Source organism: Amblyomma maculatum, chromosome 1 (genome assembly GCF_055883805.1).
Source record: "Amblyomma maculatum isolate TAMU_Amacu chromosome 1, ASM5588380v1, whole genome shotgun sequence".
NCBI lineage: Eukaryota > Metazoa > Arthropoda > Arachnida > Ixodida > Ixodidae > Amblyomma > Amblyomma maculatum.
The window spans coordinates 211,106,189-211,131,826 of record NC_139344.1 but is presented as its reverse complement, the minus strand read 5'-3'; the positions used below and the strand labels follow the sequence as shown (position 1 = coordinate 211,131,826).

Genomic DNA, 25,638 nt, shown 5'->3' with positions numbered 1-25,638 from the left:
TTATTATTTCTTATAAACAATGCTATTCAACTGAGAGCTTTCATTTTTTTTTTCAGACGTCATTGAGGGGCCTAAAATTTTGTATATTACACGAAAAATTTAATTTTTTCTGTACAGGTATCAGTGAATTTTTACAAACTTTGTTAAATTTTTTTCGTAAATATTGTTTTTGTTTTGGCATAGAAACTTTTTTATGTTGCAGCCCATATTTTGTTATTCAACCTTATGTGCCTGAAAAGTATGTTTGTTTAGCTTTAATTTTGTATTTCACATGAAATATTAAATCTGATAACTTTCACAATAGTCTACAAAAGACTACAAAAAACATTCATTTTTCCCATGGTATGGAAAGAGTTAACTGCTGAGCATTTGATGGCTTTGGAAGAACATTGTGTGGTTTTGTGTTGTAACGCTTTGTCTTAAAATCATATGCTGTGTAGCCATTTTGGCCTTAAAGTATGCCATGTTTTCGGATTCAGAATGATACCTTGGCTCTTATTCGTAAGGCCATGTGGAGCCATTTGATTGACATCGGCTGTACTCTGTTGTCACAGCAGCTGAGTCTTAAGAGGGCTTCACTTTTGATTCTAATCTTCTTTCGTCACAGCATGGTATGGCCTCTAAATAAGTAGTAGTGATCCGATTTTGTGCCTTTAATCTTAGTTGCATAGTTGCACTGATGTGTGTGAAAAGATTGCAAGCACAGATTATGTATAGTGTGCAATGGGTGACAGCACCAAACTAATAAAAAAAATGTGAAAATGAAAATGCGAGAATGGTTTAGAAAAAAGATCTGTGAGAAATAATTGTGTTTTTGTGAGCAGTGAAATGGATGGGAAACTTTGCACACATCATGGTTTCTTGGGCCTGTCATAAACACTATACTGCTCTAGAAATTTGGCTCCTTTTAAGACATGCTTTGAAAAGTAAGCACGCATATTTCTTTGCTTAGCTACTGTACTATAAGCAAAAAATGAGGCATAGGGAATCGCATGAAGCTTTAGCTCAAGGGCCAGATAGATGTACTGAATAATTGTAGAATCCATAATATATGAAATGGAAGTTTTTAATTTTATTATTTATTTTACAGTGATCTAAAAGTTGCAGTAATCTTCTTTCCAGCCAGGATTTCATTACCCAGCTTTCATGAATATGAATATGGTGGGTCTTGCATAGTTTTTGTCAGGCTCTTCCTCTTGTGGTCATCCCTGACCTACATAAAGAGGTGGTTAAAATGTGTCTCAATACTTTCATGGTACCTGTGCCTATGACTTCTATCTTGCTGGAACATAAGCATAATTGAGAAATAAAAAGACCTGCATGGCGATATTTGCGGGGGGGACTGTTTTTCAAGAGTCAGAAATGAGGGATGCATGCGGACTAGGTAACCCTTTCCCTCTTGTTAACACTGTGCCTAAGTTTCTCCATGCAGTTCTGTGCAGTGAAATATAGGTACACTGCATTCATTTTTCTTGAAATAGGCAATAGCTTTACAGTCTTGTGGATAATGACTCATTCATTTTTCTTCCTAAACCTGTAAGACTGTTTGTGCTCTTGTTGAGAGGTTTGATAACTGTGCAGTTATTAAATGCAGTTTTATGAGAATGGTAGTTTCATAAATATTGAAAACTGGCAGCACTTTTAAAGCCTTTGTTAGAGTTAAAAAGCCCAAGCAGTTCGCTTCTTGGCCATGCTGTAAGGACCTGCTCTTATCCTCACCCTGCGAGAGACGGGACTGGCACAAGTATTATAAGAGCCTCACTGTATGGCTTAACCATTGGCAGCACACCATGGGCTTGTGTGCATGTGTTTCTTCAGAATTTCTTTTTTTTTTTCGAAGACCTGGCAACATTTTCCAGAAGTCTGGGATCCTGGCTACAATTTAAATTTCTGCTGTACAGAATAGCAATGCCATTTTGTGCCTTTAAATGAATTCGTTTTTCCAAAACAAAAAATTAAGGCTAGCATCGCAAAGTTTGACAGTGCACTTCTTTCTCGTTCTTTCACTCCCACCTTCCCTCCCTTGTGGTGCGCCTAAATGAGTAAGAGGCGGGGGTCACTGTTTGCAGATTTTTCTTGATAGCACATCGTAATGTGTGTATTAAAGGGTTAGCAGCAGACCTTTAGGCTCTTTAACTCTGACGCAGTGGCTGTATGTACGGAAATAATTCTTGTGTGTGGCTCTTTTCCTTTTTGCGCGATTCTGCATGCTTCATTATGACTCGGTGCAGCTGTATTCGCTTGTGAAAATGAACTACTGCAACCCTATAAGTTTTGTGACAGGATTTAAAACAACTACCAGGAAGTCAGTATCTGTGTTTGCTTTAGCATTGCATTTGAGGCTTTTGACTATAACTGATTAACACATTAAGTAATGCTCTTTTGCCTTGGGTTAAGTCTTGGTTTTGGGGATTCGTTTTTCATGTTTGGGTTTGCTTTTTGGTGCACATAATATTGCGATTTTAGTCTGAGGTGGCTGCATGCTTGATATTTTGGCTTTTTAAAGCTATTGAGCAATTTATACCATTTTAGCCATTTCTTGGCTAAAATGCTTCATTTACAAAAAATGACACGTTGTCCTGGTGATAGATAAAAATCAGAAGGGAGAAGAGTATTTTGTGTTCTTGTATACTGATATGTGCCTGTTTATAAAGATCTTGCTGTGAACGTGCTTATAGACCGATCACTTTGGTGAGCTAAAAAAACAGACCTGCAAGAAAGAGGTTATTTAATGGGATGCACAAAAATGAAGCAACAAAATATGCAACAACAAATAAATACCAAATTGCATCTTGGCCATAGGTCATTTATTTATTTGTTCTGCTATTTTATTTGATATTTGTATCTCTTCTTTGAAAATGTCTTTTTTGTACTGTTTTGTCGTATATGTTTTGTATGCCGGTTACTTGGTCCTAGAGTCTGCAGTATCTTAGTATAAACAAACAATAAATAGATAAAGGGCTCCTTCAGTTTGTATTTAGAGTAAATTAATTTATTATGGTGTGCATCAATAATTCAAATTGCAAGCTTTTCTCCATTACAGAGGGCAAAGGGTGTGTGTGTGTATTTAAGCCAATCTATTCCTACTATAACTTGAGGGCTCCAAACCACTGATTTTTCTGACCTTTCCGATTATTTGTTATGTATAGCATGAGAGAAGAATCTAAATTGTCTTTTCTGCTCTGTGGACCCTTTTAATGCTGTCCTTTTCTTTTCTGACACAGTCATAAATACTTGTTATTAAAAGAAAGGATAATTCTTTAAATGGCAACAAAGATCTCGATAGCAAATTTGTAGACATGCATTTGAGCAGTTCAGAGCTTAATTGTGTAAGCTAAATGCTGCTTATCAGTACATGCATGGTGACCCGTGAAAGATAGCTGTACTTTATTTCCACAATTATTTGCATTGCAGCAATTTTTTTCTTCTTTTTGCTCTTACTATGTAACTGCACGCTTGTGATACCTAGATAAGCAGGGCTATGGCTAAGTGCTTAAGGATGAATAATAGTGTTTTCAAGTCTGTTGCTTTTGTCAGCACTGTTTCCACAAGTATCTTCTTTAAGTATTTACTCTAAAATTTTCTTGCCCTGGTGCTTTGTTGTGTGTAATTGCTTTTGTGTGCTCTTCTAGGGCAGTAATTGCAGTTGCAGTTTTCTTGTGTTTAGATCACATGAAGGATCTGGTTCACGTTTAAGCCTTAGTAGTGACGACGGGTTTGATGTTGGAGAAGGTGACAGTCTGTTGGAGAAACGCTGTAGTAGTCGACACAGCAAGAAGACTGCCATGACTTGTTGCAGCTGCCTGTCGTCAGCATTCCAAAGGTGAAATACATTTTTGGAATTGAACAATTGCACATTGAAGTGCTGCCTTGTTAGTGGTCGTAACATAGATGGGATTGTGGTGGATTCAGTTTGGCATTAGATTGCTGTTTGTATTTACTGAAAGGCAGAGAGCAGTGTTTTGTTATTTTTTTGTTCATTGCTTTGGAAGTTAGTTGCAGGCATTTCAGTTAATTTCCTGTACTAAATGAAATTGCATAACGTGCTTCTAAATTATTCTAGCTGTCAACACCCTCATGAATTTGAGCTGACCATCTTGAAGTAAATTTACTGTAAAAAGTAATTTAGTACTTATCTTTCTTTATTTGAGCATCTAACTCTTACTGTTGAGAGACAGCAGCTGCAATTGCTGCAGAATTAATCATTATTGCCTTGTTTAGTGGACAGATGCTGCAAAAAACCCTCTTGGGAACAGAAAACTGATAAATTAACTGCATCTTAATGTTGAAGTTATTGTCGGTAGTGCTAAGATCTTTTGGCTTAACATAGTCCCTTCCCCCCCCCCCCCCCCCTTTTTTTTTGCAGCACTCGGTAGGAATCTATTTTGTTTGGCAGGAGCAGATCATGGTGTTTAGGCAGTGGTGTCATGTCAGGTTTCTTTTTTTGTTTGAAAACTTTTGGCATCCAGGATTTTTAGCACTGTGATGTATGAAGAAGCACTGCCATTATTGTTTTTCTGAGCTGAAGGGGGTTTAATAGATCTAACATTTGAACAGGTACAATGGTACAAGTTAGATTGTTTCAGTGAGCTGCATTATTTTACAAGTTTATTTAGTGTGTGATCGCTTAGTGATGGGTAAATACATTTATGCAACTCGTGCAGCTGTTGCAGGAAACTTAGCATGGGCTGTTGCGGTGCTCATGAGTATCGGCCAAGAACAGTATTTCTTGGAAGGCCACCTTCAGAAAAGTATCCTGCCAACAAGATATGCAACCAAAAGTACAACATCTTAATATTTTTTCCTTTGGTGAGTGCTCTTGGTACATTTCAATTGAAAATGGCAGTCTTGTTTGATAAAAGATGGCACTTGGATGTAGAAAATACATGCCCAGCTCTCCTGGATGTTGGGAACTAGCGTTGCCTGTTGGCTGTCATGAAGGGGCACCATGCCGTGCAGGGCGGATATTTTAATCTTGTGCCTGCAGTTTTGTTAAAAATTTGGAGTTCTTAGAGATTGTGTATGAATGTTAATCATGGCTGCCCCTTCCTCTTCTCTGCAAAAGCTGTCATTTCAAATGCTTTTTCTGCTCTTACTATTTGTAATGACCAAAAAACTTTGACAAGGCTTACCGTGCATTCAAAATTTCGGCAGTGATTTTAAGTGTTAGCAAAACAGCGTGCAGGGCAATGGGACACAGTCAAGAAGACACAGACACAGCACTCCGTTACTCATCCCGTTTGCCTGCATGCTGTTTTGCTAAGAAACATGTACCAACTGGCCCGGCTGCTTTCCGTGATTTTGAGTGTTCATTGCCACACAGTACATGGTGGCAGATTTGCAAACTAGAAGCAGTTGTCCAGATTACTTGGGCTTGATTCATGGAATTGACACAACATTGTAGCTGCAAGCTGAACTGTTAAGTTTGCGGGAAGCTAAATAAACGGTAAATTAACCTTAAAGGAATTTTACTGTTCAAAAAGGAGAGTACCTTAAAAAGCTAGCAATAGCTTTCCTCATCTGTTGCATAATTCGTTAATTTGTGCTTGTGAAAACTTTTTTTTTTTTCAAGAGGTGAGAGTTAAAATTGTATCTGCTGCTTGTCACTTGGGCAATTGGCAACAGTTTTGATAATTTATTTTATGCTTTTTAGGAGAGAGAACTACAGCAGTTTATTATCAAGGGTCATGCAGTTTGCTTAAGGAGAGTTAACTGCTGAGCTAGTTGGTTGTCAGACATAATAACAGGGTATTTAGTGCAACACAGACAAACGCAAGAAAGAGAGAGAAAAAAATAACAGTAAAAAATTGTGCATGTGGTGTCCTCTTTCTTATGTGCGTCTGTGCTACGCTAAATACCCGGATATTATGGCATGCAGTTTGCTTTCACTTCTCTTGGTTATTTATAATTTAGCAAGTGATGGGATGTGCGACACTCATCTCTGAAAGAAGGATAGCATAACGACAAAACGATATAGAATTATTTAAATTTCATGGGTTGATTAGCAATTACGACCAAGAAACTGCTTCCAAATAAGGAGCAGATATTAGGGCACAGTTTGGCAGCACCTTTTGACTTTTTGCCTTCTCTTCCCCATGCTGATTGGTCTGCCCCCCCCCCCCCCCCCCTCTTTTTTTTTCCTTCTCTTTTTCAGGTCTTATTTAATCAGTTCAAGTTTTTTTTGAATCTGTACTTCCTGGTTGTGTGCTTGTCCCAGTTCATACCCGACATCAGAATTGGGTATCTCTACACTTACTGGGGCCCCCTTGTGAGTTCATGCTTCTTTTGTTTTACTTTAGTCATGCTGTGCAGCATTGGATGATTACTGCCACTGAAAGTAAATACAGAGGCTTGACCTTTTGGTGCATAGTAAACAGACTAACTAGCGCAGTAGATGAAAGACACAGGAACAGAAGCAAATGCTCATGTTGTTCATCCTTATCTCTGTGTCTTTTGTCTTTTGCTGCACTACAGTTTGTTCAAGTAATAGTCATTTTTTGGATTTTGTGTCTTTGAGAAACACATAATTAGCGACAGTGTATTAGAATACACTAGATTGATGATTAAAGGTGAAAGCGTACCAAAGTGTTCTAAATTGATCTAACTGGATTTTTAATATCTTTAAGCAAATATAGGTCGGTTGCTGTTGTTTGAACCCTTGAAATGTGGTCATCATAGCTGTAATTGAGCCCCTGAGCTTTCAGGCTTGGCAATGAAAATTATCGTACCCGTTAACACCACGTACAGGGTCATCCACTCTTAGTGCGAACAAGCATGCTCTCTGAAAGTGCCACTGCCTCTGATCCGATTGCGCATTGCAGCAAAGTCACCGACCATGCGAAGCCCCACCATCGGGTCTCTTTGTACCTGTGCCGCTTTGCTTTGAGCATACTTGTTCGCACTGAGTGGATGACCCTGTACATACAGTGCAATCGAAGAAAGACCCTAGCACCCTGTGAGTGCTTCAGACCAACTCTCTGAGCAGATACAGTACACAGTCATGAATACTCTTTGTGCATTATTGACCTGTATAGTGCATAGTGCTCAAGCAGATCATCAAGTTAACCTTATCCTCTTCTTGCATTTCTTAGTGCTTTGCACAGTACTTTGACACCTGCAGAAAAATATGGCTACTTTTCAGCAACTGCTGCAGCAGACAAGCATATGAGAGATGAAGAGGTGAAATGGTTCAGAAATTATAACGCTGCTCCTTGCTTGCAACTATTTTTTTAATCTTTATTAATGCATTGTGGTGATATAGATCCCAATCCAGAGCCTATGACTGAACAAATGCTTACTGAAATACTAGACTGTCAAAAAATGATGCAAAAACGCCTAGATGAAATTGAATCAAAACTGAAAATATTTGGAGCTTGAGCAACAGTCATCAATGAAATGAACACGAAAACTTCTGGCCTCGAAAGCACTCTGAAATCTAGAGAGTGTGGGGTTGTAATAGGGGTGCAAATGTGTTTTCACCGTTTATTTGCGGCTGACTGTCCAAAACCGCCAACGCCACCCAGCGATCGCCTGCGCTTGGTAGCGCACAGCGACCACTGTGGTCCATGCTCTTGGTAACAAAGGAACAACACGTGCTGACAACAAATAGGCATTTATTGCTTCAATAAAAACAACACCAGCTAGCTATAAAACACAATAATGAATCTACGCTGTCCAGCTCATCAGCAAAGTTACGGGTGGATGTTCGCCTACGCTAGGGCAGGGGATAAACTCCGAGGCCGGACAGGACCGGCAAGCGGGAAAAGTCCCACGAGGCTTCGCCTCGCCAGTGAATGAGGGGTGCCATGAGGATGATGCATCCACTTGCATCCAATTCCTGTTGCTGAAGACCTGACTTTCCCGCTTGTGCCGGGACAAGGTCGGGGGTGGCACTTGTGCTGCCGTAATGCTGGCACCATCTCTCGACAGTTAATGTTAACATTATCTACGCTGACGCCATCTCATGATAGCTAGAGTAACTACCATGGGGGGGGGGGGGGGGGGGGGGGGTCGAGTCGACTTTAAAGGGACCGATAGGAGATCGTTCCCCACAAGAGAAAACTGGCTGATCTAGAAGACTGCTCAAAGTGGAACGTCCTTGTTTATGGTATGCCTGAGAAAGACGATGACATACATGATGACCTTATTACAAGTGTATTCAAAGGCAAAGGGCATAGGCAAAAACCAGATGTATGCGATAAGGGACAAGGCGGGCAACGTCATCACTAATATGGACAAGATAGTCAAAGTAGCCGAGGAGTTTTATACAGATCTCTACAGTAGCCAAAATAGTCAGGACCGTAATGAGATTGGCGGTAGGGAAAAACAGTCAAACGTTCCACCAGTGACGAAGGACGAGGTTAAGAAAGCACTAGAAACTATGAAAAGGGGGAAATCAGCTGGAGAAGATCAGGTAACTACTGATTTGCTGAAGGACTGGGGGGGATATCGTGCTAGAAAAACTGGCCAGCCTGTATACGCAGTGCCTGGTGTCATCGACGGTACCGGAACCATGGAAGAATGCAAACATTATCCTCATTCACAAGAAAGGGGACTCTAAGGACCTTAAAAATTACAGACCAATCAGCTTACTGTCTGTTACGTATAAGGTATTTACTAAGGTAGTCGCTGATAGTATCAGGACAACCTTAGACTGCAATCAAGCAAAGGATCAAGCAGGGTTTCGGAAACGGTACTCTACTATCGATCATATCCATACCATCAATCAGGTAATAGAAAAATGCTCAGAATATAACCAGCCCTTATACATAGCATTCATTGATTACGAAAAAGCATTTGACTCAGTTGAAACCTCGGCGGTGATGCAGGCATTGCGAAATCAGGGGGTAGACGAGCCGTACGTGAAAGTGCTGGAAGATATATATAGTGGCTGCACAGCAACCATAGTTCTGCATAAAGAAAGTAAGAAAATTCCCATAAAGAAAGGTGTTAGGCAAGGAGACACAATCTCCCCAGTACTATTCACAGCTTGCTTAGAGGAAGTATTCAGAGACTTTGAATGAGAGCAGTTAGCGATAAGGGTAGATGGGGAATGCCTCAGTAATCTGCGATTTGCTGATGACATTGCCTTGCTAAGTAACTCGGGGGATGAACTGCAAATAATGATTGATGATCTAGACAGGAAAAGTAAAAAGGTAGGCTTGAAAATCAATATGCAGAAGACTATAAGGTAGTGTTCAACAGCCTCGGAAAGGAACAGCAGTTAGCGAAATAGCGGTAGCGAAATACTGGAAGTAGTAGGCGAATATGTCTAGTACTTAGGAGAGGTGGTATCCGCAGATTTGGACCATGAAAAGGAAATAACAAGAAGAATAAGATTAGGATGGAGTGCATTTGGCCAGCACTCGCAGATTATGACTAGCAGCTTACCGGTATCGCTCAAGAGGAAAGTATACAACAGTTGCATCTTGCCTGTACTCACCTATGGGGCTGAAACGTGGAGGCTAACCAAGAGAGTTCTACTTAAGTTGAGGACAACCCAGAGGGCTATGGAACGAAAAATGGTAGGGGTAACATTAAGAGATAGAAAGCGTGCAGAGTGGGTCAGAGAAATAACTCAAGTTACCGACATTCTACTGGAAATTAAGAAGAAGAAATGGACATGGGCAGGACATGTAGTGCGAAGAGAGGAGAACCGATGGTCGCTGAGGTTAACAAACTGGATTCCAAGGGAAGGAAAGCGTAGCAGAGGGCGGCAGAAAGTTAGGTGGCCGGATGAGGTTAAGAAGTTCGCTGGGGTCAAGTGGATGCAGCTAGCACAGAACCGGGTTAAGTGGAGAAATATGGGAGAGGCCTTCGCCCTGCAATGGGTATAATCAGGCTGATGATGATGATGATGATTCAAAGAAGTAGTATTCAATACCACACTTGGGGTGCAAGTGTCATCCGCCGAAAAAAATGCATAAAATAAGCAGGAAGTAACAAGATAAAACACGGCCAGTAATCTCAAAACTGATCAGCCACCATGAAAAAATGAGCATACTAAAGAACTGCTTCTGAAAAACACAAACATCACAGTTGCTGAGAATTTTTTGGTACCCAGTAGACAAAAGCAAAAGAAACCTTGAGACAGCACTAGCAAAATAAAGGTAGAGGGGAGAGAGTTCAGCTGATTTATGACAAAACGAACAGCGCAGCAAACACGGACAGAGGGAAGACTGACAGGACAAGCACTGACTACAACTGAGCTTTGTTACAGCGACGCCGGAATTTATACATGACGAAAAACAGTACGAAACCCCGGTATACAAGGCACTTAGCGAACAAGTGTCCAACAAACCTCATAAAAATATTTATTAGCATTTCCTGGCATAAGGTATGAAGGAACCTTGTTTTAGTCCTCGCAGAATTCAGTTCATGCATGTGTTGTTCTTAGTGTTGAAGAGATTTAGCAACGCGTACAGTATGTTGACAGCAGTGGTGAACTGGAATAACTTCCTGGTTTTTGGATGCTTTGTCCCTTTACACTGAAGTGCTATGGAGGAGTTGTCACGGTCCCGCTGCATCCAAGCTTTATGAACGTGCGAAATACTTGTAACTGGGCATGTCAGTGTATATTCCGCAAGATACAGGAGTGCAAAAAAGGTACACAGACGTCTTGTTCCCTTTCTAAGTCCGTGTACATTTTTTTGCGCTCCCGTGTCTACCCTTACGAACATGCCTGTGGGACCTAAGAGGAACATGTCTGTCTCGAGATTCAAGGGTCCCGATGGGTTTGATTCCCATGCTACCCTTCCTTTTCAAAAGAGTTACCCACGTTAGCAGTAGCTACCAACGTGGCCTTGTAATGTGTTCTCGTAATGTCACACAACCTGCTGAGCTTTTGGAGGATGCGCATGATTTTTCTTTTTCTGTATTTATTTGTGATCCTTATTTTTTTTTTTTTGCACAGGGTTTTGTTTTAGCTGTCACCCTGGTACGAGAGTTCATTGACGATTGCCGGAGGTATGCACGGGACAGAGAAGTTAATTCTCAAAAGTTCCAAAAGCTGACAGCCAATGGGGTAACGTGCATCCCCAGTTCAGACATCCGTGTCTCTGACCTCATTATAATAGAAAAGGTAAGCTTGTGCTGTGCACTATGCTTCCTTTTGGTGGACTTTTGTTTTGTGTCAGGTTTATTTTGTAACTGTATAAATGCTATTTAAGGGAAAATAGCATGGAAACACCCTCTGAATGACAACACTCGTCACTGTGCGAGTATAGTTATGAAAGAGTGGAAGGAACACGTTCAGGTTTAAAAAAAGAAGGAAAAAAACACTATTAGTAATTTTGCAGCTGTAATGGCTTTGTTACACTAGTCCATGATACATTTCTGTCGATTCATTTCACACCAGTTTCTGGTAAGCTGTATATTTCTACTATCACTTACTGGATATGAAGTCAACTGAAGTTACTTTCAGCCTCTTTGCTTCTAATATTCAGAAACTCACACTCTGAAGAAAAGGCTTGTTTCAGTTGCACCAGATCTCGCCACCAATTATATGCGTGATTTTTATTCTAGAGCAACATTTTTTATGCTCAAATTTCTTGCTTGAATGCCATCTGCTGCAATTGTATCTGTACTAGTGGAAAATCCACCAAGGTCTTTTTTACCAGAAGACATGATGTACAGCGTGAAAGTACTTTTGCTTCATGAAGTGCCATATTTGTCGGTTCTTTGTCATTACTAAACCGAATTGTGCAGTGGCATGAAAGGCACTAATCAGGCCAGTCATTGCACATGTGGTATGTGTGAAAAGTGCAGAATCAGGAGCATGAAACGTAGGACTACATTCCTTTGAATTCTGTCGAGGACAGCTGAACCCTATGTTAGATGACATGGACTAGTGATATATATATTGGTTTGCTTCTAATTGGAGTGCATGTTTCTCACTCAGCTGGAGAAAGCAATTTCATCACATGCCATAAGAAGAAACTTCCTCTAATTGTAGAGTGTTTCTCTGCAACGTAGAAGTGCGAAGAGTTCTCGTTTTTCGGCATAAGCTGTGCAATACTCTGCTCAGAGTGTGATGTCTTTCTGTGGTTGATGCTGCGCTCCAGAGTTGTTAGCATTATTTTTCCCATGAGCAAGCTGCACTTGTTAAATTAGTGCAGGTAAGCTGGAATGACAGAAATACTTGCCTATTTGGATGAAGTGGTGTAGCCCACACATATACTTTTTCTGGTACAAAAGTTCAGTTGTCTGACTTGCGGGGATGAAGGTGAGGTGAATATAAAGACTGGAGTTTGTATAGGGTCAGTGGCAATTTTCAGTGTGTGGGTGTGAGCACAGTATTCTTCTTCATTGTAACACAACCATGAATAAGAAAAGTTGTAGAGGCTTAGTATTAGTAACGCTGAAGCAAATGCCATGTCTATTGCATTGCATGTGTGGTTCAAAGCAATGTAGTCCAAAGCATGAGCAACCTTTCTCATTTATATATATACAGTCGAACCCGGATATATCGAATTTTGGTTATATCAAACTCACGCAACATCCCCTTGAAAATCCCATGTAAAAGTATAGAAAAGCCGAGTCATATATCGAACTCAATTTCACCGGTCGTTCGATATATCGAACTCCGCACCACGCACTGGAAAGTGTGCCTTCCCCAAAGACGATCGCATCACCCTTGGCCGTTTGCCGCGACATTTTCAAGCCACGCGTGGAAGGAATGAGAGGGGACAGTTCGGCGATGGCTGGTCTAGGGCAGCGCCGTGCCCATTCCTCAAAGGCACGTGCATCTGCTGTTATGATTTTCCGCGCACCAGCACGTGACGTTTGCAAGCCATGTGCGTGGACGAACCAGAGAGAACCGGTGGGAACGAGAGAGGAAAAACGCGATAGAGCGAAGCGCAAGGGTGTGCCCATTCTTTTGCCGAGCTATCTCTCTCCTTCCTCTCTCCCGGCCTTCGTTCGCAGTAGCACACGCTACACATGTGCCAAGCCAGCTCAGTCCGTTTTCAGACAGAACGTCTGACGCTTTCTCCAGCGTGTCTTGCAAACCCTCTGCGTGCGGCGGTTGCCGTGGCTAAGGCGTCTGCGGATGTTAAAAAGTGGGAGATCTCTCTCTCTCTCTCTCTCTCTGTTTGTTTTTTCTTTGTGAGAGTTGTCCATTCTTATCTTTGTGCTGTACGTGTGGCGTAGCATAAGATATGGCGGCTGCGGATGCTAAGAAGCGGCAGTTTTTTTTTCTTTTTCGTTTTCTTTCTTTTTTTCTTTTTTTGTTCGGGAGTCGTTTATTCTTGCATGCATGAATCAACAAAAGCACACGGTCAGCTGCGATCATGACACTGGCTTTTAGCATTTTTCGCTTCAAACAGCATTTAGCTATCACGCTTTCCAATGATTTTGTGGCAGTGGACTACACCCACCCCAAGCGCGGCGTGGTAAATCGAACCAGCCATCACGGGAACTCTGCGGCACTCTGCGGTGCCCGTGATGGCATCGCAGAGTGCCCATGAGCCACCGCAGGAGCTATCAAAAGATAAACACGCCTTGACGTTATCGCTGCGCAGCATCTTGGCACGCTGCCAAGAGATGAGCTGTGGATGAGACGACTGAAACAGAGTGGCGCGCGCCATCGACATGCAAGCGAAAACGCTCGAGATTTCTGCCGCGGCGACACAGAAACCTTATTTTAAGCTGCCGCGGTGGCTCGAGCGGCAAGAGGGACGCAGTTCCAACAAGTTGGAAATTTTTCGATCTATCGCTGCCGCTAGTCGCTGAGATCGCTCAATCGCTTGCAGGTGAGGGAGCTCGCCTTTTTTTTTTTTTTCAAATTCTCAGGTGCAGAAGGGGAGGGTGGGTTCATTATGGGAGTGGGTTGATTACACGACAAATACGGTATCGTTTTTTTGCATCGTAAGTGCTGTCACAAGCAGATTTCTGTATATGGAATTATCAATATATCGAACTATTTCGCGATCCCCTTCGAGTTCGATGTATCCTGGTTCGACTGTATATATATATACATTTAGCACAGTAAGACTAGGACAAGAAGTGAAGAGACACCTGTGTCTTGTTTTTTTGTGCTTGCAGCATGTATGGTCAGTACCAACTTGCTGAGGTTTCTGTTTTGCTGAAGCTCATATTGTTGCTTATAAGCGGGGGAGATTAAACAAATTGAGTTGTACTTTTGTGAAGTCCAATGCTCTTTTCTCTGGGCTTTCTAACAGTTGATTTGTTGATGTTTAACAGAACCAAAGAGTGCCTGCCGATATGGTGTTGCTACGAACAACAGAAAAAAGCGGCTCCTGTTTTATCCGAACTGATCAGCTTGACGGAGAAACAGATTGGAAACTGAGAGTGGCTGTTGACACAACGCAGCGTCTCCAAAGCATGGAGGTACACCAGTTGTGCGGAATTACCTTTCCCGAGAACGCTGTACTGTATGGGCTACTGTTGTTTTTCTTAACAATTGGTTTGCAAACATTGCAGGAGATGCTGGAAATCGACGCCTGTGTTTATGCAGAAGAGCCCAAGAAGGATATTCACTCATTTATAGGGAAATTCACTCGCGTATGTAAACATTAATGTCACTTTTGAGAGATTTTCTGTTATGCTTGAGTACTTGGTGCCCAAGATTTCAGCCTCTTTCACACACAAGCTAGGTTCTTGATGAGCAGTTCATGACTTCAGGACTGTATCAAATGTGTTATTAAGTTAATGACTTATTTTGTTTTACCTTCTTTTTTTTTTTGTTTAGTTTGTAATGCTGCTCTGCATTCAGAATAGAAGCCAAGAAGTGAGGAAAGAAATTAGTGTAAATACTTATTTCTTTTTCTAGCATGATGGTGATGGTGCTGAAGATCCTTTGAACATTGAGAACACATTGTGGGCAAACACAGTGGTTGCCTCTGGGACCGCTATCGGCATTGTTATTTACACAGGCCGGGAAACAAGAAGTGTCATGAACAACTCTGAAGCACGGAGCAAGGTTAGCCATTTGTGGTCGCTTTTGACTGGTTTATATTAACATTAGTAGCTTTCTTTGTTTTCTAACCTTTTGTTTTATGTTTTGGACTACTTCTTAATTCCCAGGTTGGGCTTCTGGACTTGGAAATTAACCAGCTGACTAAAGTTTGTGTGGCTGCTGTAGTTGGCCTGGCATTGGTCATGATCCTCGTGAAAGTAAGTTAATAGTCAGGTGAAAATAAGTAATAAGTAGAACCACTGAATTGGACTGTTGACAGCTGGTAGCTGTTCATTTCTGCTGATACTTGTTGTACCAGTTGAAGGCAAATTGATGGAGAGGGCTATCATTATTAAATTAGTGGGTCTCATTTAAAGGTTCTTGCCTAAGCAGGGAAAAGTTTTGAAATATAAGTAATTGGGAAAGCATGGTGCATAATTGTTCTGAACACATTTGCCATCTGGAATGTGTGCAATTGTTTATGTGATTGTTGAAACTTTAGCGACTAAAGTAGTGAAAGGCAAAAGCCTTAGTGCTGCATTCAGCTGTGCAACTGGCGCTAATTAATTAACTGATTAATTACTATTAGTCAGTCATTAATTAGTAATTGGTCATAGATTGACATATGGCCATACAAGGCACGCATTCGCGCATACTGTGGTGGTGCTCTGTGATTGGTCGAGACCTTTATGACATCGCCCCGCCTCGGCCAATCAGAGCCGCCACAAAAGCGGGACACATTTTGTCCACGACAGCATGAGCCATTAAAGGCTTTCGCCTTAAAAGTCAGCTCACCATAAACTTATAGAGTAGGAGGATAAAACATGTGGTTTTTGTCTATAAGGCAACTTAGCAAGCCAGAAAACAAGTTTCTTCTTTGAGGACATTATGTCCCACGAAGAAAACTTAATATCTGGCTGCCAGCTTCTTTAATATACTTTCAGGTATTGAGTATTCATGAATGCAGGTATAAAGAAGAGTGCATGCAGCTTGGCACACTTCCATATGTTTTTAGGTTACTTCGATTACACATTTACGTAAATGCCACTCTGTGATATGCTGAGGCTTTCCTCTTTTTATTTTCTTAAAGCCTGCTTCTTCCTTCTTTGTTAACATTGATACCATGTTGAGTTTTGGTGAGGATCCATTTTTAGTTTGGGTTTTTTGGAGAAGAGACTTTTCAGCAAAAAACTGTAAATGTACTAAATGTGCCATAATTAGCCAGCTACAGTGAAGACATCGAATGATAAGTCCTTGAGCTTGCTGTCGCTTATACTGATACTTCGGGGAAGAAAGTTGCACTCCTCGTTTAGCTGGAAGCAGCGGCAGGTATTGTGGCAGCATAGTACAGTGTTTGCCTTGGCGTCTCTCATAGCCTGAGTCGCTTTTTGACGTTAAACCCAAGAAAACCAAGTACAGTGTTTGCCTTGATCAACGCTCTTAAAGCTGAGATGATGCAGTGCTTAATGCGCTTTAAAAGCAGTGATGGGATTGTTAGTGTGTGCTTTTTCTTGTCTCTTTTAGGGATTTGATGGTCCATGGTATCGTTACTTCTTGCGCTTCATCCTTTTGTTCTCTTACATCGTCCCAATAAGGTATGTACTCTGAGAACAGTTGACACCCAAAGACCAGTATAGATCTTTCGCTAACCCTCTTACTGCCTGGTTTACAGCCTTCGTGTAACTTTAGACATGGGGAAAATGGTGTACTCATGGATGATCCAGCAGGACAAGGATATACCTGGAACAGTTGTGCGTTCTACCACAATTCCCGAAGAAATGGGCCGTGTGGTGTATCTGTTCACTGACAAGACAGGCACACTAACACAGAATGAAATGGTTTGTATAAATGGTTTCAACATGATTGTGACAGACCACATGTAATTCCTGAGCTCACTTAAGCAGTATTACTGTCAGAAGCTAGCGCTGTAAGGAATTTATATTTCCCAGACTGAACTTGTAGTAGTGAACTGCCGGCAGTTAGGTGGATACCACTTGACTCTTGCTTTTGAGGTCTGTGAACTTTTGGTTTTTTTCATGTAAAAGGAAAAAGTTGAAAATTTCTTGGAAGGCCAAGATAAACAATGCAACAGGAGATCTCAGGCTGGCTTGAATGGCTTTTTTTTTTGTGTGTGTGTTGTGTGGTATTGGATAAGCTTCAGATGGACTTAGCACTTGTTGAATATGCAGCGTGTGACGTGGCATGTTTCATGTTTGCCCTCAGGTGCTGAAGAAGCTTCACCTTGGCTCAGTGTCCTACAGTTCTGAATCCTTTGTGGAAGTGAAGAACCACCTGAAGTCTGCGTTCACCCCCGGCGCACCTCCAATGACGCCTGGTGGTACAGCTGGGGCTTCTCAGGGGGGCCGTGTGCGCAGAAACATGGCCACCCGTGTTCAGGAGGCTGTCCGGGCGGTTGCCCTCTGCCATAATGTGACACCTGTCTACGAAACCCCAGCAGCCGATGCTGACGAGCAGGCCCTGACAGAACTGTATCAAAAGCCACCTACATACCAAGCTTCTAGTCCCGACGAGGTGCTGTCCTTGCACTCTTTTTTTTTTGTTCCTTGTAACATTACCACTTAGTTTAAGGTATGAGTTCATATGACTTGACTATGCTTTGATAGTTTTCTGAGCGATCAAGAATGCTGTGGCATTCACTGCACCACCACACAGATGAAGTTCAGGTATGCAAGCACTGTGCATCCATTAGTGGTTGGCTACACTTTCTGAACAATGAATGTAGAGCTCCTCACTGTTGGATGGTGTGGTCTCAGTGACTAATATACCTGAAGTAATCAAAGTGCTGTATTTATACTAGCTCACTTTTTTTTTTTTTTCATTAAAATTTAACCTCAAAATGGCTTGCACGTTGGTCATGTGCTAAGACAGTACCATGCATTAGAAATTGAGTGTGCCTTGGAAATTTGGGGCATGTTAGAAATCGAGTACGCATTAGAAATTAGGTATGCATCAGAAATCATGTACTGAACCAACAATTAACTGATGCATCATACAACAATTGGCTAAGCACAGCTTGTTTTAGTAATCTTGTGCATCAGTGCATTCACCTTCTTGTGCGTTTGCCTCTGTATGCACATGATACTTGCTTGTCAGCTTTTACATCAGCCTGGTTCTATTTCTTCTCTGTGCCTTGTCATTCATATTTAGTGCAGCAGTGATTAAAGTTGTCTATTATGACTGCTTTAATATGGCAGTAATGTTGAATTTGCAAGGTTTCGCAAGAGCAGTGCTGATGGGTGGGACAGAAAGTAATCTAACTGGTGGCCTGTTCCTCAGAAGCTTCATTCCAACTAGTGTCTGAAAAATCCTCATAATGAAATGGTGAACCCAGCTGGGAAAGAAGAGTTTTTTTTTGCAATATAACTTTTCAGCTTACTTTTTGTGTGTTAGCCTTCTCTTTCCCAAATACCAGTCATTATTAATATCATTATTTTTATTGCCCTGCTAGTTTAAATCACGCTTGCTTAAAATGTAGCTCCTTAGCATTGCGTTTTCAACTTGCTGGCCCAACTTCTGATGAGGCTGTGAACATTACCTTGTATAAGCATTGCTTCACCTTCTGCAGTCATGACTATCCTTGAGGGTAAAGCTAAAGTTGAGCATAGTGTCGGTGGCATGCAGGACCAGCCGAGCAGTTTTCACAAGTGAAAAGTATATATATAGATGTTTCATGATTTTTATGAGCAACTTGTCAAAGTTTATTTTATCATATTTATTCCAGGTGGCATTAGTGACATGGACTGAAAGTGTTGGACTTGAGCTTGTCTTCAGAGATCTGAGCTCGCTGAAGCTGCGCACACCACATGGAAATATCTTGCATTACACCATATTGCAGACTTTTCCATTCACTTCAGAGCGAAAGCGTATGGGTATAGTTGTAAAGGTTTGTAACAGTTTTCTTGTATATTGACACCACGTGTGCCTACTCCAGAGCCTGGCATATAGCATTTTTTATACGAACACAGTTATAAATTTTGGGATAATGCTAATTCAAAAAATGTTGAGATCAAAGTGGATTGTGTACAGTGGGCAGAATTTTGGATGTTTCCAAGCGCTCCCCCCACGCTACTACAAATGACAGAAATGTGCTGTCTGCGACTGCACCCTCAAACACTAGGCACTGGTCACACGTCGCTGACTTTGCAATCGCTGGTCACGCGGTACGAATCATAACCAGTGAGCAGTGGCTTGCGGCTCAAACATTGGTGAACACTAGTTGCGCTGTACGCATGGAGAGCACAGAGCAGCGGCACGTGGCCCACACATTGCAGCTGCCAGCCACGCTGTACTCACCGTGAGTACCAAGCTGTGCGTACGGGTTCTGTTTCTTAACCCTGTGAGATTTGTGTCACTGAGGTTCTACTGTAAGAACCTGAACAGAAATACTTCACTCAAGTGCTTAAAATTGATAGGAGCATAGTCCCTTACATTAAGAAGTTACTATTTGTCTGATTATTAGGTATTCTGTATCTGAAGGTTTTTGGTTTGTGGACGGCTTTTTTGCTCCTGTGGCTTATTTGAATGACTGCTTGCTTCTCTTTTGGGCATGAGTTTCAACTTGGAGGCTAACGGCCCTAAGAATAGACTGCATTTACTTCTTGGCCACTGCTTTGTTGACTAAATTTCTGTATCTGTTGCAAACATAAGTACTAGGGAAATTCATTTTTTGAGGGGCAGTTATTTCGACCTTGAAGTAGTTGCAAACCTGAAAAGCTGCCTAGGTTCTGATATTGATTCATTTTGGGGCATTATCTGCAGGATGAAAGCACTAGTGAGATATTCTTCTTCATGAAGGGTGCTGACACTGTTATGAGTGGCATTGTCCAATATAATGACTGGCTGGATGAAGAGGTAAGTTGAGCAGTTTAGGACTGTGAAAGCATTTGAACGTAAATTTAGCTGCTTTGTGCATCATGAGCATCTAGTGCTGACATACAAATCATCTTTTTCAGTGTGGCAACATGGCACGAGAAGGATTGCGTACCCTTGTTGTGGCAAAAAAGAATCTCACCGAGGAACAGTACCTTGAATTTGAGGTATGTTTAATCCTAACACTGTTTCCGCTTGACCTCACTGCACAGCTGCAGTGAGGTCAAGCCTGGCGGTACCTGCTACATGGTGGTGACGGGGCAGGGTATCTCGTCTCATTAAGTATATGGGGCTGCCTCTGACTTGCGCTACTCCCAGCTGTACTGGGCATCCAAGCTTCTTGAGCTCGCATGGTAGCCTGCTCGCAGGCTCGGCGAGTCCACATTTTATGAGAACCTTGGCGTGCTGGCTTTTGATGCACAGGCCGGCTGTTTTCAGCCTGCTTTATCGCAATCTGTTAGCCCCTTATATGCTTCACCTGGTGATGTCTGTTTCATTTCTAGCTCCACGACAGCTTGCGCTCGGGTCTTTTCTGCTTGAAAATTGTTTTGTTTCGTTGTCAGTTATGGCTCACATTCATAACATATCACATGCGCTTTGCTGCCATGTGCTAAAGTGTGGTTGCAAAGTAGAGAATCTCTTAACTTTACCATTGTTGTTGCAGCTGCTTAGCAGGCAGTTGTGTAAGCACCCCTGTCACACAGGCAAGTTTAGTGACACTTTCATGGAGTCCCTTTTCATTGGAAGAATGACACTTTCGGTTTGCGCAGTCACATGGCAAAACCAAGTGTCATTTTGAAATGATGACAATGCTGATTTGGATGTTACATTACTATTTTGTGTTTGCGTAAATCCCTTAAAAGGAAATTTTATCGCAGGCACTATTACCTGAAGTTTCAGAGTTTATTTGTGCATCTGAACACTTGCTTTTGACTACAAAAAGCACCTCGATGTCACACGGGCATGCTTGACCGTGCTTTTCGCTAACGGGATTACTGCTTTTCACATGCGAAACTGACTCCATTTACGCTATATAGTTATGCTGCTAGCCACGGTTATCACGAACCTAGCTTTGCGAGTTTGGTTTGCATCAATAGCCGAGAAAATAGTAGCGCCTACAGACGGAGGGGGCTCACTGGTGTTTGCATGTGAAAAGGGCTTGAACTGGTCTGATTCATAGCAGCGAGCATTTTTACACGAAATCAAGAGCAACACATAATAATAGGCAGCGTCTCGGTGCCTGTCTGATGTCGCTGCTGTGCCACCTCACCTGTTCACAGCCACTTACTGTAGTATCGTCACGTCTTCACTAAGTTTGCTTGGCATGTCATCGAACATAGCGTTGAAAAAGGTCTGCTTCCTCTCGCATCACGAACATAGGCGAGATGTTCGCAACGTTCACAGCACTGGATGCCAATAGCTCACTGCAGTGGTGCCACCTTTGAGCACCCATGGGTGACAGAGCATGGGGGCAGTAGCACTTGGCCAAGTTAGAGGCTTTCTCGCTGACTTTAGTGGGTATTTACACTGTTTAGCGGGAAAAATACTGTATCATGGTAGGAGGGATTTTTAGCCGTTTTTAGGTCTTGTTGGTTTTTTTCTGGTGGTTTTTGGGGATACTAGATGTTTCACTGAGAGCAGTCTGACTTCTTTAACCGTTTTGTTACCACGCCACTGTGATTTGTTCACTGCTGATTGAAAAACTCTAAGCTCAAATTTCGCGCCACCAGTGCCTGAACAGACTTGACGCGCCACCTAGTTTGCATTTCAGATACTATATGTTAGTTTTCGGTGTGGTTTATATTTTTTTTCCACATAGCGACTATTTTTTTAAGGTTAAGGTGATGTTTTTAAGGTGATGTTAAGGTGGCGGTGTGGAACGCTCCCAACATGGCATCAGCTGCGGGAACAGCGCTCTCTCGCAAAAAAAGTTTCAGGCCAATTTGTAGCCACTGGAGCAGAGTTGCTGGATGCTATCAACAGCAGCAGCAGCTCAGAAGACGATTTTGCATTCTCAGGTTTTCATTGCAATATTGAAACTCTGCAACAGCAGTGCAGAAAGTTGACAGCTGCGTGCGCATACGTTTTGGTTTCTGCATCTCATTTGTTTGCTTTTCCGCAGAGCTGGTTCACTCAATGGAAATATGTCATGCTTGATATTTTTCTCACCTGTAGTGCATTGGAAACAAATGGGGAGACGTCATTCTGTGATTGCAAAAAGAAGGGTTTTGTTTTGACTGAGTATAACTCAGGGCGTCCACGTTATATTGACTCTCCATACCAGGCCTTCTGGCTGCTCCGGACCGTCAGTATAAGGTTTGCCAAAGCAGCGGACTTCTTCAAACTGTTTTCACCGCCATAGTTCTAAATGCCATATGCATGAACAATTATGCATTTACAGTCACTGAGCGAAAATTCCATTCCTGATTTTTTGGACATGCTCGATTAGTCTTTCTTGCAGCACTGCAATATGCTCCATAGAGCGAAGGTATATGAGCACCTGAAATTTCGGATACATTCTGATTAGTGGATTTTTGTGACTTTATTTGCCCTGCTGATATTTGAAGATGCTTCTCCGCAGGGATTGTGAGGACTATGCAGTAGTGCATCCACAAAACGCTGTGGTTCCGCGAACTCGCAGGAGCAGGTTCGCTTTCGCGTCTGAACATCGCCAAAGCTCGCACGTTCACCTGTGACGTGTCACAGGCAGTACAGCCATTGAATGCTTTGTGAATAGGCTTTTGGTAGATGAAAATACCTGCAAATAATTTAACATTTTTCTGGCAAGTTTTAAGAAAGGTTTAAAACATTTTGTATGTTCTAGCATTTATTTTGCTAATTTTTTTGACCTATTGTAAATTCAAAATTTCTACTCCCATCCAACAAATTTTGTGCTTCCCTGAATTTTTATTCAGTATTTACACTAAGTATTTGTGCTAAAAGAAATGTGTTTTGAATGTGCATCTATTTCTATCATTCACATGTATTTTACCTATATTTATCTCTCGTATAATTTGCGGCAAGAAAGTTTGCCTGTAACTTATGAAACACGGCCATTTTACCCCTGGTAACGAAAGAGTTAAAATTACTTTTAATTCTCCAAAATATATTTTACATTCGCTTTCGATGCCATCCAAGCATTGCTTTCAGGCCTAACTAACATTACTAGCAACATTTGGATTCTATAAAAGATGCGCCGGTTATCTGATACTACAGTTGTGAAGTACTGCAACTGGTGAATGGCATTTGGAACCTGCAATGACTGCTAGCGGACTTCAGGCTAGAGGTGTGCACGAGTCGAAATTTTCAGCCCGAGCCTGGCCTGGGCCTGACGCTACAGACCTGAGCCCGGCCCGGCCTGACTCGGAAAGAGCGTGAGCCCAGCCCGGCTCGGCTCTCAGATTTAAGGCCCGGCCCTGCATGCTATAATTACAGTTGAAGCAATGATACAGAAGGAAATAATTTCCAGATGATAACTTTATCCAAGATCTTGAAATGTTGAGTTCTCACATTTGAAAAGACTCACTTGCTGAATATATAGAGGCACAGCTTATAAGTAGAATTAGCTTATTATGCAAAAATAACAATGCATTTGAATTGAGTCAGCTCCTGGATAATGAACCCGGTAGCGCTGAAGTTTTTTTCATTTCTATAACTTGTGGCTGGAATGACTAAAACGTTCTTTGATCGGAAAGCAAGTTCCCGATACACAGTTGAATTTCTGGCCAAGTACTCGATGAGCTCGCCAGGCTCACAGTGTGCCTTTCATGTGAAGCTGTCGCAACCGAGCAAGCGAGGAAATTCTTGTACCGCAGATGCTTTGAGCTATACCCCACTTCAAACGAGGCTCTGTCGAGGCAGGAGTAAGCCTTAACAGGGACATTTGATAGGCGACAGCGTGGCGGGCATCTTGAAACGCATACCTAAACATCAGCGCCGGTATTACCCTAGTGGAGATGCGAAACTTGAAACTAAATAGTCCACAAGCGGCCCCTCTGCTCAGTCTCTGACGGCTACCAAAGATCCATTCGCTGCGAGGAAAGGTGGGTCGATGCCGGGAAAGAACTCGGTAGCTCTCGTGTGGGGAGGGCACGGGAAAAATGGTGTGCATTCTAGACGCTTATCTATTTGCGCTTTCGCAAAAGTTGTACGTGTTTGTGATCGGGGTTTCCGGCCCAGCCTGGCCCGCCCGAGAAATATACACCTTGGGCTCGGTCCGAGCCTGTGCACAGCTCTACTTCAGGCATAGAAAACATCCTATAATTATCAAATATTCACATTTTCGAACATATACAATACGTGCAGTGCGAACAAAATAGCTATCACTACCGCAAACATGCTTGAAAAGAAAAATCAACTCGAAGAAAAATCTGTAGGCTGAAGTTCTTGTGCAGCATTTACAATGATTGTACCGGTATTAATAAAAACACTTATCTAAAGCAGCCACATTACATTTCGGAGAGACTAGACAACATGAAAAAGATTAAGAGTTATCAATGCCGCATTAATGTATTTAAGTTTCCCTAACACAATTCTGGACTGGAATAAGCTTCCAAATGATGTAGTTTGTGCACCTGACTTCCAAAGTGCTGTAGAAATGCTGTTGTGATATATTTCTTCCAGATCTCGTGCATTTTCCAGCGCTATGTTAATGTATTTTATGTTATCACTTATACTACTTGTGAAATCATTTAGAGTTCTATCTATGTGTTGTGTTACCTTGCTAACAAGTTTCCCTATATCTTCTTTGCATGTGTTGTTGTATGTAGTTGTATCCCCCTTACAATAATGCCTCATGGGCGCTGTAGGTACTTACAATAAATAAATTAATTAATAAATTAAAAAGAAAAAGTTCCTTTTTAATATTTATAATATTGGTTGTATTGTTTGCAGACCATATAACAAAATAAATGGCATAAAAATAGGTTTTTAACACCAATATTGAATTTAGCGGGTTTTTAACTTCCCACCGCCGGATTTCTTTTTCGAGTTGGCAACACTAATCTGTGGTTGGTCATTGTAGGCCTAGTTTGTTTCGCATAGAAGCATCAGCGAACATCGCTTTCATACTGGCTAGCTTAATAGTGTATGGCTACTCGTGGCACCGCCTTATTGTCAACCTTACCGTCTGATAATAAGAGGAAGATGCGATTCAATTCAATGACGGCTTAGCAGCGAAGCTAGTGTATGCATGCAAGCTGACTGGGTGAGGGCTATGAGGTTGTGAGCAGAAATTTTCTTGTATCGCAGCTCCTTCCTACTAACGACTCGGTATGGGTCAGTGATCCCTAAGAAGGATTCAGTCTTGAAATTGGTTTACTGTAGGGCTTATTATTTACGAGAAAAAAAAAATTCTGGCAGGCTTTTTTGACTCCGGTAAATGCAGGGATATGCTGTAAAGGTGCTGGCTTGGTGCGCATGGCTTACAGGAGGCAAAGCGATGCTGCCTTTGACTGCGCTTGAGCGCACTGTTGTCGTTTCATTGGACAACTTTCTAGATGCTGAGTTGCAGATAACTCCAACTTCATTGATGCCGCTTAATATTGAGCCTTAAATATTTGATGTGCAAACCATCAGAAGAGCAGCTGCAGACGAATGCCTTCACCTTAACGCAAACATTTAGAATGAGAGTAGCTGTTGAAGTGCACGCGTTGTTTTTATTTGGTGACAGCTTAAATATGGTGCCTACTGAAAAGCACTCGTGAAATTAGGGTAATAATTTCAAAACATTGTAATTCTTAAAACGTGTAAATAGTATGTGGATGTAATATTGACACATGCCATTCATAGACGAAGATTTGAATGGGCGATTCGGAAAAGACGACGAAGCG

At 41.8% G+C, this 25,638-nt stretch overlaps 1 protein-coding gene across 8 annotated transcripts in view; it reads left to right on the top strand.

Moving 5' to 3' along the window:
* Positions 1-25,638, top strand: part of LOC146205507 (putative phospholipid-transporting ATPase IIB) — a 75,081-nt gene that overhangs the window by 6,888 nt on the left and 42,555 nt on the right. For 7 of the 8 annotated variants that reach the window (XM_084590224.1, XM_084590220.1, XM_084590222.1 and 4 more), the window contains 14 exons: positions 3,668-3,823; positions 4,665-4,809; positions 6,155-6,268; positions 10,913-11,080; positions 14,203-14,349; positions 14,443-14,523; positions 14,792-14,941; positions 15,046-15,135; positions 16,442-16,512; positions 16,590-16,755; positions 17,141-17,449; positions 18,660-18,821; positions 19,697-19,789; positions 19,891-19,974. In XM_084590224.1, the coding sequence (XP_084446350.1) occupies positions 3,668-3,823; positions 4,665-4,809; positions 6,155-6,268; positions 10,913-11,080; positions 14,203-14,349; positions 14,443-14,523; positions 14,792-14,941; positions 15,046-15,135; positions 16,442-16,512; positions 16,590-16,755; positions 17,141-17,449; positions 18,660-18,821; positions 19,697-19,789; positions 19,891-19,974 (1,936 nt within the window). Of the gene's footprint in view, positions 1-1,142; positions 1,162-3,667; positions 3,824-4,664; positions 4,810-6,154; positions 6,269-10,912; positions 11,081-14,202; positions 14,350-14,442; positions 14,524-14,791; positions 14,942-15,045; positions 15,136-16,441; positions 16,513-16,589; positions 16,756-17,140; positions 17,450-18,659; positions 18,822-19,696; positions 19,790-19,890; positions 19,975-25,638 lie in introns of those variants that run through there. The other variant, XM_084590225.1, reaches the window with a different exon arrangement.